The 22,472-nt window shown below is 38.0% G+C and overlaps 1 protein-coding gene across 1 annotated transcript in view; it reads left to right on the top strand.

Annotated features, from left to right (window-relative positions):
• The window catches only part of mmrn2 (multimerin 2), a 29,390-nt gene extending 24,173 nt beyond the window's left edge, over nt 1-5,217 (top strand). The window contains exon 7 of the mRNA XM_002937572.5: nt 4,365-5,217. Within this exon, the coding sequence (XP_002937618.3) occupies nt 4,365-4,744 (380 nt within the window). The 3' untranslated portion in view covers nt 4,745-5,217. The remainder of the gene's footprint in view (nt 1-4,364) is intronic.
• Nucleotides 5,218-22,472: the final 17,255 nt, after the last annotated feature.

Here is a 22,472-nt window from a genome sequence, read left to right as displayed (position 1 = left end):
GTGTTTTAAGATCTATTTTTGCATCAACAAAACAAATTGCATCCCTGTTCTAAGAAATCTCAGCACATATCTCTTTGAACTGTATCATTTATACATAATGGAAAAGGCTAATGGGAAGCTCTGCATGATTACTTTGCAAAGTAACAAAGCAAAAGTGATTCAGCAGACACAAGAATAACAACAATATTCCCTAAGGTTCTCTTCATTTCCCAAGAACCATCTTATTCTTTAATTGAATTTGCCTTAGAAACTCTGTATGTTTTAAAAGATGTATTCATTAATTTTACAACAGAGAACTTACACTTCACAAAAATATTGATGCAGATTAGGAAATCCAGGATTGGGATTTTACAATCAATGTCAATATGGATCCTTAAGAAAAATATTATAAAGAACTATATATGCATAAAAAAGAGAGGGGGATTGATCAGTGCACATTCCCTAACTCCCTGTTTCACTAGTCATTTAATATCTATGCAAGTTTTTAGTTCCAAAGTTTTGATTCTAAACTTGACAACCCATCATACCACTTCACGGTAAACTCCATATGGTGGTCCTAACTATTTATGTTCTTGAGATAAGTGTCTCCTGACCTTCAAAGGTGAGAAACTGCCAAGACCAACACCCATTTTTAAAGGCATATCATACCCCATTTTAAGACCACAAACCCTGTTTTTTTAAATACATGCACTTGCAAAGATTATAAATGACTAGTGAAACAGGGGACCAGGGAATGTGCATTGATCAATTACCCTCTCTTTTGTATGCTTGTGGCTAATTTGGCCAGATTAGTTGCACTTCCATTGTACTTAGAGTGCTTATACACAGTATATAGTGTGTGTATATATATATATATATATATATATACACAGAAAAAGACAGAGCACACCCTAATAATAATCAACTGCCCCGGGTGCTTGCAAAAAACATGTATAAAGCAAGACAGTGAGCCGCACACACAGGGACTTAGTTTGAAGACAAAAAAAAATTTTATTAATGAAAAAAAAAAAAAAATATATATATATATATATATATATATATATAGAAGGGTTAATGATGAGCGAAATTCTTCGACAGGAATGGATTCGCGGTGAATTTCCGTGTTTTGCCAATGGTGGATTTGTTGTCAAAAAGTGCACAAAAATGTGCAGAGGAATAATTTGCCATGCGACAAAAAAAGTTGCACATGTAAAAAGTAAATGTTACATGCGTAAAAACAATTGTTGTGTCATTTTTGTTGATGCGCAACATTTTCCGCGTTTCGTAAATTTTTTACCATTCGCAAATTTTACCAAAGTTTTGCTCGGCACCCACATTTAACAAATTTTTCCATCCTTTTGTGAATTTTGCGGCGAAACAGGACAGATTAGCTCATCGCTATTTGTAACCTGTAGTAATCTGATTTACTGACCTAGACTGAAAAAGTACTGCTAGAGGTTTGGTTAGGTTAGGAAAGAGAGGTTTTTGAGATCAGGAGCCAATAGTCTAATTGTTCAACCAAGACTCATCTCTATGCAAAATATTACTTGCACAACTTTACTGCTCAGTTTGGGGCCTTGAAGAGTTAAGAGGCAATTTTCAGTATGTTATTACTGGAAGTTACTTGATGCTGGCTAATAATCAAAGTGAGCATAAAGCATAAATGCTTTATGTGTTTTCATTACAAACCACAGGCCTTCCTACATTAGGGTTATATTTGATACAGATGATAGTTTAAAAAACCTTATAACACTATATAGGGTCTCGTGCCATCTACGTGTTACACAGACTGTATAATTTCTGAATTTCCTCTTTCAAATAACCACATTATGGAAAAGCAGGCTCATTTCTCAACACTGGTCAAATGTGAACCAGGGCAGTAACCCATAGTAATTATTGCTTAGCTGTTTTTAGCTGAAGGTATGACAATAAAAGTAAAAATTTGGTTGACATGGATTACCAAACAGGTGGAAATTTGCCCCAAATGAACCCTAACTTTGTACATTTGCAGTTTTGCTTCAAAATTTTTCTGTGGTGATTTTTTTTTTTTTACATCACATTGAGGACTGTGGGCATATTTTAGTGGCTAAACCTGGCAAAAAATTTTGCCCATCGCTAAAACCATTATCTATACAAACCCAGACATGTGGTATATGTAAATGATACACACATATTCAGCTTTAACACAATAAGGGCTTTTGACTGCACCATGAAAATGAAGGTGGTTAATCAATAGATGCAGAATGTATCTAAGAGAACTATGAATTACAGGTCACACAAAAGCCAGTTATAAATGTGCACCCACTGATAATTTATGGGAATCCATTGAATTCAATCAGAGTAATAGTATTTGTAGCTGCATCAGCAACTCTTTAGATATGATGGTGAAGGCAAAATTCAATTAAGGAAAATCCTAATAAAAAAGCTTAACTATATACATACCAACATACACATGAACTATGAACAGAAAAACACTGGATAGATTAGTTTGAGGGACTGAGTGTAATATAAAATGTTGTTCTTGTTTTGAATGATTTAAAAGTATCAATCAATGGAATAGAGACCGGACATGTAATATTTATACATGCAAACTCTTTTGGGCAGGACCCTCTTTACCTCTTGTTATATGTATAGACCTATGTATTGCACAACACTGCAGAATATGTTGGCATTTTATAAATACATGTTACATAATACACACTCTTTAGTTATTTGTGTTACAGAGACTTTCACTTGAAAAACTATTTATTGTATATAACAATGCTGTCCAACATAAATATATATATATATATATATATATATATATATATATATATATATATTTAACAGTAAAAAGTATGCTGCACTCACAGGTCTTAAGGTGCAAAAAATAAAGTTTTATTGAAAAATTTACTGACGTTTCGGCTGTCTAAGCAGCCTTTCTCACTTTGAGAAAGGCTGCTTTCTCACTTTGAGAAAGGCTGCTTAGACAGCCGAAACGTCAGTCACTTTTTCAATAAAACTTTCTTTTTTGCACCTTAAGACCTGTGAGTGCGGCATACTTTTTACTGTTATGCATGTTCTTTATACTGCACCCAGGCTTTTTATATATGTTTGTTAAACATGAGTGCCTGCTCCTCTAGTTTCCTATATATATATATATATATATATATATATATATATTTATAAATGTTGTACTTGGGGCCTAGACAATAAGATACTGATGATGTCCTCGAAATATATCAGTGAAATTCTTGAACAGTCTGAAGGGTCATAAATATCTCTTGGATGACCATAACTGACCAATGGGTATCTGACCAATGGGTCTCCAGCAGGACTGGTCTAAGACAAACTCCTTAGATGCTCTTTCTATATAAATGGCAACAAACTCATCGGTGTCAAAAGAGGCCCTTCCCTGGGCAGCCAAAACACCAACAAAAATGAGTAAGAATTAGATTTTTTAATTATGACCGTGTGTTTAAAAAGTTGTGAAACCATTCCCTTATTGTAAGGTGGTAAATAATGAAAAACGGAGAAGCCCATGGTCAGAAGAGGCAGGTTTTGGCATGTTCGGAAGAAAAGTGGAAGGCCAGATTTTAGGCATTTCTAGATAAAATTAAACACTGTAAACCAAAGTCTTGTTGGCATCTGTAGTGTGATAGAGTTGAATCTGTGATGTGTGGAATGCTTGCTTCCTTTTCCTTGAAGGAGTGGCTCACCTTTAAGTTAACTTTTACCACTACATGTAATAAAAGGCACTAAATTTGCCCAGGAGCAGTAACTGATAGCAACCAATAAGATGTCTGCTTTCAAACAGGTGACCAGTAAATGCTACTTGCTAAGGGTTACTGCACCTGGGCAAAATGGGCCATTTATTACATAACCCCCTATGTCTGTTATAGAATGGCCTATTCTTAGCAATTTTTCAGTTGGAATTCTTTTATTTCTTTACAGTTTTGAATTATTTAGCTTCTTCTTCATTGTCATTGATCTTGGCAGTCAAAAAATATTGCTTTGTGGGGCTACCATTGTATTGTCATTGTTACCTTTTATTCATTTTTCTTATATGCAGGATCCTCTATTCATGTTCCAGTCTCTCATTCATACCACTGACGGGTTTCTAGGTTTAATTGGACCCTAGCAAAAAGAGAAATAATATCAAAAACCTCAAAAAAAAAATTAAGACCAATTGTAAACTGTCTCAAAATAACACTTAATCATACTAAAAGTGAATATAAAGGTGAACAACCCCTAAAAGGCAGTGGATGAAAGCTTACCACCAAGACACGGCCTAAGCAGTTTCCCATTCTGGGCAACACATGCTAGTTGTAAGGTGACCTGAAACATTGTGTTGTGTGTGTGGAACCATTTACAGCTCCTCTAACTGATAGTTTGCTTTTTTCCAGATTCTTCCATTGCATTTGCTGCTGGTTTTACTGAAGGTGCTGAGGGAGTCAAAATCTTAACCTTCAACAACATTTTCCTCAACTATGGAAACGTTTTCTCATCAGAAGACGGACATTTCACTGCCCCATTTAATGGAGTGTATGCTTTTTCAATTACTGTTGACTTCAGTCCTGGAAGCGCCTTGAGTTATCTATTATTTGGAGGACGGCAAAAAGTTATTCTTTACAACAGCAGCAAAGAAAGTGAAAGCTTGAAACACAGTTTTGTGGTGGTGGAGCTTCAGAAGGATGATAAAGTATGGCTTGAACTTCTTCAAGGTTCTATTAAGAAGAACTCTTCTGGCACCCTTCTTGCTGGTTACTTGATTTTCAAAACGTGAATATAATATACTAAAAGACTTGACAAATATGTCTCATGAGAAATATTTCAAAAATAGCTTAGAGAGAGAGAGAGAGGCTAAATAACAATACAGTTCAAGATATGTTGGAGATCATAGTTCCTTGTTCTACCAGATTATATAAGTGTGGTAGTACCTTAGTGACTGCTTTCAAGGATCACATTGCAAGCATTTTATACAACCTCGCCTTATCATGGGAGTAGACAAAAAACTCAACCCTCTTTAATTTAAAAAGTACTGTTTGATATTGTATGTATACTAAATCTAAAATGCAAATTATTGTAGAAGACTATTAGGAAATAACACACAAGTCTTTCTAAAATACATTATAGTTTTGGTTATCAGGTAGGACCAGTGTTAGAGAAAGCACAATTCATTAAGGCCTTAGGGTGAAGACACACAGAGCTACTAGTAGCAGCTACTTGTCATGGCTTCTAAAAAAGACAATGCTAATCATTTACTGATAATTGTCTCTATTTTAGTCTCTATTTTAGTAGAGGCAATTCTCAGTATTGTCTATGGCAGAGTATTTTCTGGCATTTAGTAGCCTTGAAAAGGTAGCTGCTACTAGTAGCCCAGTGTGTCTTCACCCTTAGGGTTTAAAACCGGTCTGCCACCAAAAATATGTGCAGTCTGGTCATTCAGACAGCCCCAGAAGTGGATCAGTTGCTATTACTCCTTGTGTATTTCAGCTCTTGCGCTAATGAAACATTACAAGACTGAAGCAATTATCTGCAAGCTAGAAATCTATAGCTATACATTTTGCTGTGTCATTTTACTGAAAAGATTTAGTTAAGATTTAGTAATCACAAGTTATAGTGACTGCATCTATCTATCCACCAGGGGTTTGTTTGTGATTACACCCCTGTTGCCCACAATTGTACTGGTTAGAAGCATTTTTTAATTTTTTGGTGTCCTTAAGGGAAGCAATTATCTTTTTTACTACATGACCTATTTAGTTACAGATTAACATGTGCTGCCCTGTGGATATTAAGAATACTAAGAGGCCTCTTTATCTGTGTAAAATGATTAAAAACTGAAATCTATATACAGGTATCGGACCCCTTATCCGGAAACCCGTTATCCAGAAAGCTCCGAATTACGGAATGCCCGTCTCCCATAGACTCCATTTTAATCAAATAATTCAGAATTTTAAAACGGATTTCCTTTTTCTATGTAGAAATAAAACAGAACCTTGTAATTGATTCCAACTAAGATATAATTAATCCTTATTGGATGCAAAACAATCCTATTGGGTTTAATTAATGTTTTATTGATTTTTTAGTAGACTTAAGGTATTGAGATCCAAATTACGGAAAGACCCCTTATCCGGAATACCCTTGGTCCCGAGCATTCTGGATAATGGGTCCTATACCTGTACTCCTTTTTACCACCGAAGTGCTGTAGCAAGTAAATTGGCAGCATAATATGGTGGAGAAAAAAAAGTTGATGAGTTGAAGAAATTTGAAAGATTAGTTCACAACTTCATCATTACATTGTTTTTTTTACACAGAAATGCCTGCTGATCAGGTAGTGATGTGCAGTGCATTTAATAACTTTTTTCACTAGTTTTATAAATAGGCCCCAAATTGGTGATTAATGAATATAAAAGTCACAAAGATTGCAGATAATGCTCAGTGCTACCTACTGATTGAAGGCTATGGATGACTGAACCAGAGCAATATTCTTGACTTTTATTGAATAGTTCCTTAAGGGGTTATGTAATATCAGGATCAAATTGTGCTACACTTCTTTCGCTTATAGCAACAAATCAGAAGGCATCATATAATGGTTATCTCTTTTAAAGCAAGCATCTTATTGGTTGCTATGGGTTACTGTTCCTGTTAGTTTGTAACCCCCATATGAAAAAGGCATGGGGGTTATTTATTAAGCTTGTGCAGCGTATATTTTTTTCGCAAATGGTTGTTTTTCCCTAAATGCTTACATTTTGCACTACTGTGCTGTGTTTCCTTTTTTTGAGAATTGCAGTGTAAATTGAATTCCTCACAAAAATGCAATGCACCAGTCTTTATATATATAAAAACACTGGCAGGGTAAATATGTTAACTGTGCGAATAATTCTGCACCGTGCAAATTTTATAAATGACCCCCATGATATTCTCTCCTGATATGGGCTATGGTTGTAGGAGCATAAAGACTCAAGGAGATCAAGGAGATAAATTTAGCTCTATAAGTTTAAATATTCCCATATTTCAAGTTTAATACAGAAAAAATAGATAAAAGAGAATTGTTGGAACACCGTTTGCAAGCCAAAAAGTGCCAATTATTAATCCTAGTGAAGCACAGGGCCTGTTTAAGCAATGTATAAACCTAGATATTTGCATTCTTGGCTACTGACATTTTCCCTTAAATGTTTTTTGCTTGACAGAGATATACAGTGATACTGTAACTAATATGCAGAATAAGAGTAGTAATAAATGTTCAAAAGTGCCTGCACTCAAACTGTTTCTCTAAAAGGGTGTTTGCTCGAAGTAGATACATAAAATAACGTTTTCTCCAGCATTTTTCTTAATAACTAGAATAGTCTGTATTTGATATCCCTCTGTACTCAGAATTCCCATCATCCTGGGAATAAAGGGGACTGGGACATTGTGTAGAGAGTTATATGGAAAGACACACTGTTTATCTTAGTAAAATGAGTGCTGGTCTATTTAGATAAATACATATATAAAAAAATACATAAAGCCTAAATATTTTTGTACTGCACTATTTATTTTATTGTTGTTCACCAACCGTCATTTTCTTAAAAGTGTTCCTGCCTGTTCTGTACCGCTTCTTTTCTTTACTATATTCGCTTTGATGTTATTTTTGTAAAAACATACATATATGTGGATACAAAACAAAGATCACAATGAAATATTGTAAATTGTGCTCTGGAAGCACTAAATAAATATGATTTATGAATGTATATTGCATGTATTTCCAGCAAGCTCAGTTTTCTGCAAATGTATATATACAGCCATCCAGAGGATGATATGGAACAGCAGACCTGTCAAGCATCACTCAAGCGCGACTCCCTTTTTTACGCTCACACTCTGATGCACACAGACAGACCAATATGTCATGCAACGTAACTCACTTTCATTGGCTGAAGAATTATATTTGCAAATAGTTCCCTGTGCTGCCCCACACATACACACACTAATACTTTCACACTCTCAGGCAGTAAAGCAATGGTCTACCAAAATAGTGGGTAAGCTTGGGCAGAAATGGTTTATCTGCAGAACATGACTAAAATAGCGTAAGGACAATCTCATTAAAAACATCACACAAACTGTTGCCTCTATAATACCTATATACAGAGCGTCTTTCCAATAACATTGTGAGATAAGAGATATATTGCCATAATTTTTCTCTGAAGGCCCAAGACTATACAGTTTGTTATTGGTCAGCTTACAGTTTTACCATTTTCAAAGTCTAGTTGGCTGCTACAATTTGTATCACCACCTGCTAATGTGTTCTGATCCCCCAATAAGAAGTTGGTCAGGATGGTGGCCTAAAGGCCTAGAAGGATGACCTTAAGAGGAATGAGCAGCTGAAGAGCTAATAGGACCAGCTGAAGAGTCAACAGTTACATAGTTAAGTTTGGTTGACCAAAAAGACTCAACTCTCAAAAGTTCAACCCTTCCAAGTAACACCCAGCATACCCACATAGACCTATACTGACCTATCTATACACTCACATCCATAAACCATGTATACCAACATTAATACTAACTGTAGATATTAGTATCACAATAGCCTTGGATACTGTGCTTGTTCAAAAACTCATCCAGGCCCCTCTTAAAGGCATTAACAGAATCTGCCATCACAACATCACTAGGAAGGGCATTCCCCAACCTCACTGCCCTCACCGTGAAAAAACATCTACGCTGCTTTAAATGAAAGTTCCGTTCCACTAACCTAAACGGGTGGCCTCTGGTGCACCGATCATTTTTAAGGGAAAAAAACACCCGCTAAACAGTAACTGACCCAACAGGGTTGCTGAAAAGATGTCACTAAAAATGAAACTTTTGGTTGTTCGTAATGATTGGAGCTTAGAACCACCACAAGGAATCATCAGGCAGTGATACTGACTGCATGCATGAGCACATGGAGCTTTTGCAGCCCAGTTTTACTCTGTTTTCGACCTTTATTCTAAAATATGGGTTTGGCACAGAAGTATACCTCAGAACATTTATTACTATAGCTCAAGCACAAAGATTACATAAATGTATTGGTATTGGGCATTCCATTGCATTTTAAGTAGATACTGAGACCATTTAGTACTCGACTCCTGAGAATAACTTCTATGTTTCTTTTAAAATGCAGAATTTTCAGCAGTAAAACTGCCTGAGGAAATAGCTACTTTAGGTTTCCTTTTTAGTAGATTCAATTGTAATAATTTAACCACTAGTGGCTGGTTGATTCAGGAGTAAGAATATGTTAAAGTAAACTTTAAAAGGTCCAGAACTAGATGGTATTCATCCCAGTGTACTGAAAGAGCTTAGCTCTGTGATTGCCAAGCCACTTAAATGAATTTTACAGGATTCCTTGAGGTCTGACAAGGTGCAGATACATGAATTGCTAATGTGGTGCAATTATCAGAAAGGGATCTTACTCTCAGCCTTAAAACTATAGACAAGTTAGTTCGACATATATGGTAGGAACAGAGGAACACAATACATTTCAAATAACTGTAGCCCACTTTTGTGAACGGTGCTGCTACTCGGGTATAACTTTGGGGCAACAGGAGCCCTGAGCCCCGCTTACTATGGGGAACAGATGTTGCTGTACTATTTGGCGTGCCTCCACCCAGAATAGGGACGGACTGAAATGTAACTCCCCTCCTGAGAACTTGATATTGTACTTATGCTTGGGGACTCCCAGCACTCCTGGCACCTTGCCCCATCCCTTTGGGGTAGATTCTTACCAGGCAGAGTGGATCCTCAGTGTATGCAGAGACCAGGACACTGGATGGAAGTTTAACCAGTGAAACTTGTTTATTAGCACAGATGTATCAGACAGGCAGATCACACACAGGAGCAATGTTACAGTCAGGTTACACTCCCTCTTCCGTAGGAGACCCTCTCTCCCTGAGATACTAGCAGTACTCTCGCCAAATGATTCTCTTTAGAGGTTCCCTCCGGTACTTCTCGCCAGAAGACCCTCTCTAGGGCTCTCCCCGGTACTTCTCGCAAAGCGGACACCCCCCTTGAGAACTCACTCCGGTACTTTCACTCAGATAGCCCTGGATTAGACAAATCTCCTATACTTAGCACTTTGGTCCCTGACTCCAGTTATGAGTGCTGGTGGATCTTAATCCAGTAATAATCCTGTCGGGGCCAATGCTGCCTGACTAGCTTGCCTGTCTTCCACTCCTAGAGTGGACTAAACTTATATTTCTCTCTCTGTCTCACACCGGCCTGTTATTATCCTCTAGCCAGAGGGGTCCCAGGCAGGAAGACCTGGCAGCACATGGCTGCATAACCTTATATACTCTATGCACCACCCTGTGGCCATAACCCGAACTGCAGGGAAGCTAACTCCCAATTAACTGTTTAAGTACCAAACCATCCCAAGGTGTCCCATTACCGAGTACTACCCTCCCTTGGGGTCTAACCTGGGGGTAACCATCCTAGGGCCCCAATTTTGGAGATCCCTACATAACGATACTATAAGTTTCTGTCAGCATGGTTCTATGTGCAATAGATCTTGGCAGAATTCACTTAATTGCCTTTTATGAAGAAGTGAGCAGAAACCTTGACATTGGGGTGGCAGTGGATGTGAATTACTTAGATATTGCTAAAGCATTTGACACAGTACTACACAGAAGGGTACCCCCGTTTAGCCTATTAACATAATTTTTCTACTTGATAGAAAACTTGCTGAAGCATTGATTACAAACACTGGTAGGAAATGCAACATTTTCTAATTGGATGGATGTTGTTAGTGGCATATAGCAAGAGTCTGTCCTTGGCCTTTTGCAATTTAATTTGTTTATTAATTACCTGGAAGCTGGAAGTCTAAGTACAATTAACTGTTTATGCTGATTATACTAAAACTAAAAACTCCATGCAGGTTTGTTGTTCCTTTGTAGAGAGAATTGTTTAAACTACATAACTGGGCAGCAAAACTGGCAAATGAGGTTCAATCTTGATAAATGCAAGATTTTGCACTTTGGTAGAAATAACATAAAAGCTAGTTATACACAAAGGGACCTATTTATTATGATGTGGAAAATGAATATCGGCATACAAATAGTGTAAAAAAAAAAACTGTGTGAAATAAATGGGGAATTTGACACTGTTATTTTACACCACTTCAGAAAAGCTGCGATGGATGAACACCGTATTTTCCCATAGAATTTTCAAGTAGTTGGTTACAGATAAGCCTGTATTGGCAAGCAGAGGTACACGATCGCAGAAAACCAGTAAATATGCCATTCTTGTGGCAAGGTGTAATGAATTTTGATGCTGTTTTTTTTATTGATTTCGGAATTTTGGTGGATAACAGACTGTGTACTCTAGGCAGTGGCTAGTAAAGCAAATAATGTGCTTGCATTATGGGGTTTTGGGGTTGTTTTATCTGGAGATGGTAGAGGGGACAGAATTACTCTTTACAAGCAGATTAGAGGACATATAGAAAGAAAGTGGTGATCTTTTTTTACATCGAAAATAAGAGCATACCTACCAACATTTGAAAAATATAAAGAGCGACAAAAAGAAATGCAACCACTCCCATTTTACAAAATTTGTCAGGTTTTTAAAGTTTGAACACATTTCTTGGGGTTTGGGGGTCTTGTTTTACGTGTTATTCCAGTTTTGCTAAAACACCTTGAAATTGCCATTTAAGCTGCAAGTCTCAGTTCCCCCAAGAGACCTGTTTAGCTTATTAGTTCCAATTGTATCTCAGTGCAGGTGTTGCCTGTTAAGTTTTCTGGGCTCTCTGCCAAAACCCTACTTATCTAATTAAGTTTAAGAACCTTTGTATCTTTTTTGGCATTCAGTGCATCATATCAAAGAGAAATAAGGGACTTTTCAATAAGAATCCAGGACTGCAGGTTGCGGGATTGTCAAGCTAAAATTGGGACAGTTGGGAGGTATGCCAGAGTTCACCTCTTGAGAAACTCTTGGCATGTAAATGTTATTCTATTAGTACTTGGAGACTTTCCTCGGGCAAGCATAATATACAAGGCTATAGCAATCTACAGTTTAGTAGATATCAGTATACCTAGTTTTATTATTAGTTTTATTTATCTGTCCTGCCTCCACCCCCTGTCTATCATTGGGAATCAGTGTTGGTCAAGGGGGGTTGCATGGCTATTGCAGAGTGTGAAATTGTTAGCACAAGTTTGCAATACATATTCCTTATAGCACTAATATTTTAGAGTATAATTCAAGTATTCAATTCATGTATTGATCACTACACAACTACTTGCATTTGGCTGAGGCTGCTAGATGTTAAAATTCATATCTAAGTGAATTTGCCATCACTGTATTATATTTATATAGCAGCACAATGTTGCCATCGTGTGGCGAAAAAAAAGCTATACAGCTTCCCCAGGTCTTAACATCAGAATGTTTATTACACCAGATTTCATGGATTTGCTATTTGTAAGACTTTTGTTGTAAATATTTTGTGTAATGCCCCTCAGTTTTTTTCCACTGTGCCCTATTTATAACTCCAAAAATGTTTGCCAGCCTATTGCTTCTATTAGGAAAAAAATAGGGAACCCTAAATAGGGAACCTAAAGCTACTCCATGTTTGGTCCTTGTGAGGTACAAATAAATAACAAAGAGCATAGATTCATGATTTAAACAATAGGCTAAAAGTATGTTTAACGCAAGCCTACTTAATTGAACTCATTTTGAACAAGGGGGGATAGTGATCCCTTAAATTCTATTACATCAACATGACTTGGACATAACTTTGTTGAACAAATTTCACACAGGAATTCCTCAGAAGCCAAGGAGGGTCAAAGTTTTTAATGCTGCTACTTCAGTGCTTAAAAATAGCCCATATACATGTGTATATCCCTCATAATTGAGATATTGGAGAGAGGTATTTTGTTATAGGGGTGCATTATCCACAATTAAAAAGACAGTTTAGCACCCATACCTTTTGACCCTAACAAGTTATGTCCCTGATCTGCCAAAAACTGAGGCAATTTTACACCACCCTCCAGCTTTTGCACTGTCCCTAATCTAAGAAATCATTTTTAGGCCAAGAGTCATTACTATGTTATTCTGACACTTACAGGGGACCTGGGAGGAGGAACTGCGCCTGCTGACGCCCAAAAATCTATTTTCCCTCTGTGAAATGGAACATATAGGAAGTTGTGCACCATCCCATTGCAGCTGCGGTGATGGGGTCACAATGGCAGATGATATGGGCTACCATCAGACCAATGAAGTCACTGGAGTGACAGAGGTTGTTTACATGCAACCAGTGAGTTAGGGATAAGTTTCCATGGCCTTCTGGAACAATCTAAGATGGCTAAGTCCTGGTGGCTGTTACAAATCTAGTCTACTTTAATGCCAGTTTATTGCAGGCCTGTCCAGTCTTGGTCTATACGCAGCCCTCATAGAATAGATCCAAGTAGATTGTCGAATTTCCCTCCACATGTTCCACAGGATAAATCACAATCCAAGGGCACTTGTTCCTACTCGGGAGGCTTTCATGGTAATCCCCATTTAATCTAGAGCCACCCATGATTCTGGGGCAAACTGCATGGAGTTTTACCACAAGCCATATTTACTGGAGGAAATGAATAATGGAAACCTGCCCAATGCTGACTGCCACATTAGGGAGATGGAGAGTTCAGTGGAAGAAATTTGCTCTGTAAACACAATGACACAGACTTTCTTCAAATAGGAGGGTCCACAAGAATTACAGTGGGGAATGCTATAGGTCACCATGCCGGCTGCTAACCAGATCTGAACACCAGTGGGTACAACCTGGAAAAATACAATGGAATCAAATATAGCTCATGTGCACCCACAGGGCTTACTTGATTTTAGCCATGCTGGTAGCATTCAAAAAGTGATGTGGCGCCCAGCGCCCACACTACTACCATAGCATGGGCTTAGTCCATTAAAATGCCAATGCTTTTAGTGAACCCTGTAGATCAGGGGTCCCCAACCACCGGGCCGTGGACTGCATGGGACTGGGCCGCCGACGTTACCACGAGCGCCAAGCGTCCCCCAATTCAGAACGTGAATGAGCGCGCCGCGCAACTGAAGGCGGAACCGAACGCACCGCACATAGAGGCGCGATTGAACACACCGTACACGCAAGACCGCGCATTCATGTTCCCATCATCTCACTGTGCTTTCACTAGAATGTCGCTTGGCATATGGCCCCGCTCCCCCTCCCCCAGTCCGTGGAAAAATTTTCCTGGTAGCAACCGGTCTTGGTGCCAAAAAGGTTGGGGACCCCTGCTGTAGATGATGGATGAAGGGGCCCCTATTTGCCAACCAATTAGATCTTCATTGAAACAGTTCATTAAATTGTAATTTCAGTAAGAGTGGTCCAACTGGGAGACCCCAGCATATAGCTGTGTTGCAGTAAGTAAGAAGTGGAAGATATCCCACTTTTCAAAAATGGATGCAAATCTACATGACACATAGCTTGGCAATTATATGTTTTTATCTATATAGTGGATAAAGATTAATAAGAGCTATGATAAGAGATTTACATATGTGTTTTTTTAAAAAAACATGAACATTCGAGATTTTTAAAACTTTATGTGACATTTTTTTTGGCTGACGAAAAGTACGCCAGGATTAAGCTGGTGAGAAGCATTGAGTCCTGTCAGGGACACATTTTCAAGGGGAAGTTAATCACTGAATAGTTTTCTATTTCACCCACTTTCAAGGGAAAGTTAATCTCATCATTGTTTTCTATTTCACCTAGTTTCAAGTGAAACTTAAACACATTATTGTTTTTCAAGAATGAGCGTCAATGCCCCTAAAATTGGTTGTTTGGGAAAAATAAAGAGAATTCATGGAAACAAACGTCCGTCTAAAAAATTACTGATTTTCGAAATGCAAACTCAAAATTTTAGTGCCACCGATAACAGTATTATTGTGACTTAATAAATGCAACAATGATTTTGATTTCTACAGAATATATGGTCTACAAAAATGAGGTTTTCTGGTGTTAACTTACCCGTTAAAGGGGTGGATCACCTTCAGGTTCACATTCAGTATGTTATAGAATGGTCTATTCTTGCGATTTTGCAATAGTTATAGTTTTGGAATTATTTGCCTTCCTCTTCTGACTCTTTCCATCTTTCAAATGATGGTCATTCTTCTGTGAGGTTACAATGTCATTGTTTACTTTTACTTTTTTATTTACTGTTACTTTTTATTACTTACCTTTCTATTTAGACCCCCCTCTATTCATATTCATGTCTCTCTTTCAAGCCAGTTATATTTGGAACATTTCTTGTGCTCTATGAATGTGTTCTTCTTGGACGATACATAAAAATGGTCTTCAGTTGTACTTCATCCCTTTGCTTTTTCAGGTCTTTATGGTTTATCCCTTTCACTGCCAGCCGTTTTGGACAAAGCGGAACTTCTACTGCCAGACAGTTTTTTAACATTTTGCACTGTTTCACTTTAGGGGCCTTTCCTCGGGGGGGCCTTTTAGTTTACCCAGGAAAACAATATATCGTTTTTTTCAGGACAACCTAAGCTTTTAAAATATGGTAGAATTTTTGTGTAATTCCAATTTTGTAACAAGATATAGGCTTCTAAATGTCTAAAAAATGAAAAAAATAATATTTTCCATAATATAAACACATATACCAGAAACAAAAAATATTTTATGCATGAAAATACACCTGATTTGGAAAGTCCCATGTCTCCTGAACGTGCCAATACCAAATATATATAGTTTTATGGAGATTTCTCACTTGTATAGGTCAAAACTCTCCAGCAGGACACTACCAAATTTCCAAAACACTGCTCCAGAAAGCTGCATACTTTAGATTTTAAGGCCAAAAATTCCGCTAACAGAAAGTTTATCCCAGAAAATTTTACATTTTTAGAAAGAACAGATTCTGGGGAATCCTGAATAGGTAGAACTGTCTGTCTGCTCCAAACTACCAAGTCACAATGCTTTCCTAAAGTTATTGGTTTTTATCAAAATTTGTAAAAAAAATTTAAAAATCGCTTCAAAGCTTCCAGTCTATAGTATCTTAACTCCTAAAGGTCATAAAGTAACCAAATAAAACACCCTAAATATGAACGCCAGGGGTCCACTGAACAGTTTGATGCCCAATATGTATAGGTTTACCTAAGTATGTGGCATGTAGGGGCCCCAATGGGAACATACCCCCATATGTACTGTCATTTCTGTCATTTCAGCTTCTGCAAAATCAACATTTACATCATTATATGTGGGATAACGCTAGTAAAAAGTACATTCACCCCAGAAAGTCATATATTTTTGGAAAGTACACATTCCCCCGAATCTAAAATGGGTACCCATGTCTTCTACTCCAAAGTACCAAGCTGCAAAGCTTTCCTAAAGTTGGCAATTTTGATAACATTTCCAAAAATCCACTCAAAGCTTCCAGTTTCCAGCATCTTATCTCCCATATAGCATTAGGTACCAAGATAAAACACCCTAAATATAAACGCCAGGGGTCCACTGAACAGTTTGATGCCCAATATGTATAGGTTTACCTAAGAATGTGGCATGTAGGGGCCCCAATGTGAATATACCCCTATATGATCTATCATTTCAGCTTCTGCAAAATCAACACATTTACATCATTACATTCACCCCAGAAACTCATATATTTTTGGAAAGTACACATTCCCCCGAATCTAAAATGGGTACTCATGTCTTTCTACTCCAAAGTACCAAGCCATAAAGCTTTCCAAAAAATCACCTCAAAACTTCCACTATGCAGCATCTTATTTTCTACAGGTCATTAGGTACCAAGATAAACCTCCCTAAATATGAACCCCAGAGGTCTGCTGAACAGTTTCATGCCCACTGTACATAGGTTTATCAAAGCACATGGCACTTAGAGACCCCCAAATATACCTTGTGCACACTAATTTCATGGCTTATGTTTACCTTATTCATAAACACACGGCAGTTTTATGAAGGGTAGAAGCTGCAGAAATGTAGGGTGACCCCTAAAAACCATATATTTTTGGAAAGTACACATTTTGACAAATCCAACAAGGGTAAAGAGTCCTTTCTACACCAAAGTACCAATCTGCAAAGCTTTCCTAAAGTTAGTGGTTTTTATGACATGTGAGAAAATCGCATAAAAATGTTGCAATTTGCTGCATATATCTCACACAATTTCTTGCGTACAAAGGCAAGTCACCCCAAATAGGAACACCAGAGGCCTACTGAACAGTTTGATACCCAATATGCATAGATATACTAAAGTCTGTGGTGTGTACTGACCCCAAAATGAAAATAGCGCATAAGGATTTCTCGCCTGCCAACTCAGCTTCTGCACACAGAGCCCCCTGTCAGCGTATTATGTGCAGTAACACCCCCTAACTATACAGAGACCCCCAGAAAACCATATATTTTTGGAAAGTACACATTCTGACAAATCCAACAAGGGTAAAAAGTCTTTTCTACACCAAAGTACCAAGCCACAAAGCTTTTCTAAAGTTAGTGGTTTTTATGACTTTTCAGAAAATCACATAAAAATGTTGCAGTTTGCCGCATATATCTGACACAATTTCATGCGTACAAAGGCAAGTCACCCCAAATAGGAACACCAGAAGCCTACTGAACAGTTTGATGCCCAATATGCATAGATATACCAAAGTCTGTGGTGTGTACTGACCCCAAAATGAAAATAGCGCATAAGGATTTCTCGTCTGCCAGCTCAGCTTTTGCACACAGAGCCCCCTGTCAGTGTATTATGTGCCGAAACTTCCCCTAACTATACAGAGACCCCCAGAAAACCATATATTTTTGGAAAGTACATATTCTGACAAATCCAACAAGGGTAAAGAGTCCTTTCTACACCAAAGTACCAATCTGCAAAGCTTTCCTAAAGTTAGTGGTTTTTATGACTTTTCAGAAAATCGCCTAAAAATGTTGCAATTTGCCGCATTTATCTCACACAATTTCTTACGTACAAAGGCAAGCACCCCAAATAGGAACACCAGAGGCCTACTGAACAGTTTGATGCCCAATATGCATAGATATACCAAAGTCTGTGGTGTGTACTGACCCCAAAATGAAAATAGCGCATAAGGATTTCTCGTCTGCCAACTCAGCTTTTGCACACAGAGCCCCCTTTCAGTGTATTATGTGCAGTAACCCCCCCTTACTATACACAGACCCCCAGAAAACCATATATTTTTGGAAAGTACACATTCTGATGAATTCAAAATAGGTAAAGTTATTTTTGTACACAAAGTTACACATGGCAAAGCTACGCTAAAAACAGATCAGGAATACTAATATAGGGATAAAAATGCAATAAAACCACAAAAATTGTGCAAATCAATGAAACAACAAAATAAGTCACATGACTGTAATTAGTGGTTATAATATCTGATCAAATAGTCACGCTGTCAAAATAAACAGTTTTGGGGGGAAATAAAAAAAGAAGTAAACTGAAAAAAAAAATTAAAACGTTTTTGTGAGTTTGTGTATACATGTGCACATGTAAAAGTTGTGTGACAGTGTGTATATGAGTGTATATAAGTGTATATGAGTGTATATAAGTGTGCAAAGTGGGGGAAAAAAAACTGCTAAATTGTGTTGTATGTGTGTATAAATGTATATAAATGTGTGTAAGTGTGTGTAAAAGTGTGTATAACTAAAAATACCTTACCTGTCTGAAGGTCAGATCGGTTCCCTGCTCTCCTTCCTGCAGTCGCCGAGGAAGTAGGTGGGAGGCGTCTCTGGGGGGGGGAGCAGGAAGCAGTACAAGCAGCAGATGTGATGCGATCGCATCTGCTGCTTGTAGGATGGTCCTGCGACAATCGCATCGCAGGACAATCCCCCCCAACCCCCTCGGCTCGTTGCAGAAGGGGTTGGGGGCACATCGGTCTCTCTGCACTGGCGGCTTTTGCCGCCGATGCAGAGAGAAGAGCTTAGCCATAAAGAACGTAGATACTACGGCGTTCGGTACTACGGTCTTGGCAGGGAAAGGGTTATATGTGATAACAACTCTTCTGCTTGCATATAATAACAAAATCTTGTGGTCACAGGGCACAGAGCACCCACATCCAACTGACCTGCACTGAAATAGATCCTCAGGAGCAAATATCAAATGGGATTTGCTCCTGAGGAAGTGTACCGTCAAGTACACGAAACACGTTGGGCTTTCATGTTCCTGTTTTACACGACATACTGTAAGTTTTATTCTTTTATTAGCGTCTTTATAATAAATAATATTGCACCAGCGGCTGTTCTTTTTGTGCCTTATTGAGGACACAGCCACAGCTTATAAGAAGATACATCATACTTATCTTGCACGTGGATACTGTTGCGAATTACAACAAAGATACAACATTTGGTCATTTAGCTACATGCTACAATTGAAAAGATTACATCTGTTTTGCTTCACCAACACTGCCATCTGGTAAGCAGTTAGTGGTACTGCACAGTGGTGTGAATATAATTTTGAGCGCTAGTTTTTTGTTTATGGTGATAGTTCATTGTTCCGTTTAAACGTTGTTGCACTATTGTATATTTTTTGTTTTCCTACATATATGCGCTCTGGCTGTATACACCGTTGAAAGGGCCCAATGTGTCCCTTCAACCACTTGCATCTGATTTTCTAGATCTTTATGGTTTACACACCACCATGTGGAGGGGTGATGTTAAAAGAGAGTATCCCTTAACTAAAAAAATGTTCCATGTTAAAGGAGAAGGAAAGGCAAAGTCTCTTGGGGGTGCCAAAATGTTAGGCACCCCCAAGTGACTTTAATTGCTTACCTTCTACCCCGGGCTGGTGCCCGTTAGCAGAAAACAGCACCAGCCCGAGGTACCTGCAGCGCTTCCTCCTTCTGTCTTGAGTCGCGCACATGCGCAGTAGAGTGAAAAGCCGAACTTTAACAGAGAAGTCGGCATTTCACTCTACTGCGCATGCGCCTGTCGTTTAGTCGTTCCAAAACGAAGGGGGAAGGAGGAAGAGCTCTCTACAGGTACCCCGGCTGGTGCTGTTTTCTCCTAACAGGGGCACCAGCCCGGGGTACAAGGTAAGCGATTTAAGTCACTTGGGGGTGCCTAACATTTTGGCACCCCCAAGTGAGTTAGCCTTTCCTTCTCCTTTAAAAAGAAAATACACATACAGACCCCATGGTATTCCACCTTGTGCTTTTCATACCCTTTGTTACTTAGTCATAGGCAGTTAAAACACCATAATGCCAAGCAATATTTAAACATGTCAAACCCCACCCATAAATAAACAAAACTAATCAGAGAGTCTACCTCTCTCAATTACATAACTATGTTATACACATACATTTATCGGGTTCCCCATTTAGACCTGTATGTAAGCTGCTTAAATAATAATAAAATTCGAAGTCAACCACAATATATTGTTTATTCTTGATAAGGTGAAGTATCATAAGTCATAATATGTCAAAGTATGTGAAATCATCAGTTACCAGCAGTGATAAATGGGCTCAATGCCTATTTTATATTTATTCATATGCACTCATCCACATAACATTATAAATATATATATATATAATATATAAGTTATATTTACATTATTTCATAAATAGCATGAAAAATATTTTTAATAACATTATGTAAAGCATGTCACATGAAACGCATAATTAAGTCCCAGTGGTAAGTGTTTATGTAGATAAAAAAAAATCCAGAAGACTTCTCTTGGCTAAGGGAAGAAAGAACGTGGCGATTAGTTGCTGCAATTTAAAAATTCAGTGACTAATCAGCAGTGAAATTCGGGCGCAATTAGTCATAGCGACATATACAGTACCCTATGGGGGGAAAGACACACAGACTTTTAAAAAAAAGTCAGTCAACTAATCGCCACGTGTCTTCACCCTAAAAGGCAGAGCAAATCACCCCTCCCTTAAGGCGATATATTGTGTGGTATTCATGAAATAATGGGAGTATAAATTAAGTCTGTATATTTGTTATGTATATAATGTTATGTGGATATGAATATACAGCGGTGCTTGAAAATTTGTGAACCCTGAAAGCCTGATAACACATACAATACATTTGTAAATGTGTATCAAGTAAATTCAAGACCATTGTTAACCTAGCTAGAAGTAGTCAACCATCAACCCCAACTGCAAGGCGTCTAACAGTCAGAGAGGTTACAAAGAAACCCAGGGTAACATCTAAGCAACTGAAGGTCTGTCTCACATCGGTGAATGTTGATGTTCATGAGTCCACCATCAGGAGGACACTGAACAGCAATGGTGTGTATAGCAGGGTAGCAAGGAGAAAGTCACTGCTCTCCCCAAAAACTATTACTGGCCATCTACAGTTTGCTAAAGATCATGTGGCAAACCAGAAGGATATTGGAAGAATGTTTTGTAGACAGATTAAGACAAAATAGAACTTTTGGCTTAAATGAGGAGCATTACATTTGGAGAAACACCTATTCCAACATAAGGTCCTTATCCCATCTGTGAAACATGGTGATAGGAGTGTTCTGGTTTGGGCCTGTTTTGCTGCATCTAAGTCTGGACAGCTTGACATCATTGATTGAACAATGAATTTTGAACTATCTGAGAGAATTCTAAAGGAAAATGGCAAGACATTGCGAAATTAATCTCAAGAGACATTGGGTCACGCAGTAAGACAACAGATCCTAAACAAACAATGTATGTTCTGGAATGGCCAGGTCCAAGTTCTGACCTTGGAAAGACCTAAAGTGAGTGGTTAATGTGAGGAAACCCACCAACATTCTGTTCTGTATGGGAAAATGGGCCAAAATTCTTCAATGTGCAAGACTGATCAAGCTACCGCAAAAGTTTAGTTGCCGTTTATGCTGCACAAAGGGGGTCACACCAAATACCGAGAGCGCGATTCGCTAACTTTTGCCACACACAGATATGTAATTGGATCCAGTTTTTAATACATGACCAAATATAATAATTTTAGTTTCATTTATTTCACAAAACGTATAGTGTGGTTGACTCTGAACTGGGCTTTTACTATTATTTATACTTGAATTTAAGCTTATTTATACAGCTTAGATACCTGTCTAAAGATTGAACCCCAGAAATGTATAACATGGTTATCGAATTGACAGATATGGTTAGACTCTGTCTGTTTAGTTTTATGTAATGATGGGTGGGGTTATGACTTGTTTAAATATTGCTATGGTGTTTAACTGGAGTACTGGAGGGTATGAAGCACGTAAGTTGGAATACTATGGGGTCTGTATTTGTATTTTCTTTTCAACATGGTACTTAAAACACAAATTTGGATTTATGGGTTGCTCTTTTGTTTGGGAACATTTTTTCATTAATATTTCAATTCATGTATCATAGCTTATTTATGCTTTAAGATACTCTGGTGGTGGCTCCTGTGGATCTGGAAAGCATAGTACTAAGGTAAACCCCCCAATCTGTCGTTTATTAAGAAATAGCTCGGGAGCTTGGGTGATTTAATATGAAAATAAAGCACACATACACCCACTCCTTCATTATTATCATGCAATCATGTAATAACGACAGAACGTACCTGACCAGAGAAATACACATATACACAACAG

Source organism: Xenopus tropicalis, chromosome 7 (assembly GCF_000004195.4).
Source record: "Xenopus tropicalis strain Nigerian chromosome 7, UCB_Xtro_10.0, whole genome shotgun sequence".
In the NCBI taxonomy this organism is placed as follows: Eukaryota; Metazoa; Chordata; class Amphibia; order Anura; family Pipidae; genus Xenopus; species Xenopus tropicalis.
The sequence above is the reverse complement of the archived record's forward strand: the minus strand, read 5'-3'. Positions and strand labels throughout refer to the sequence as shown.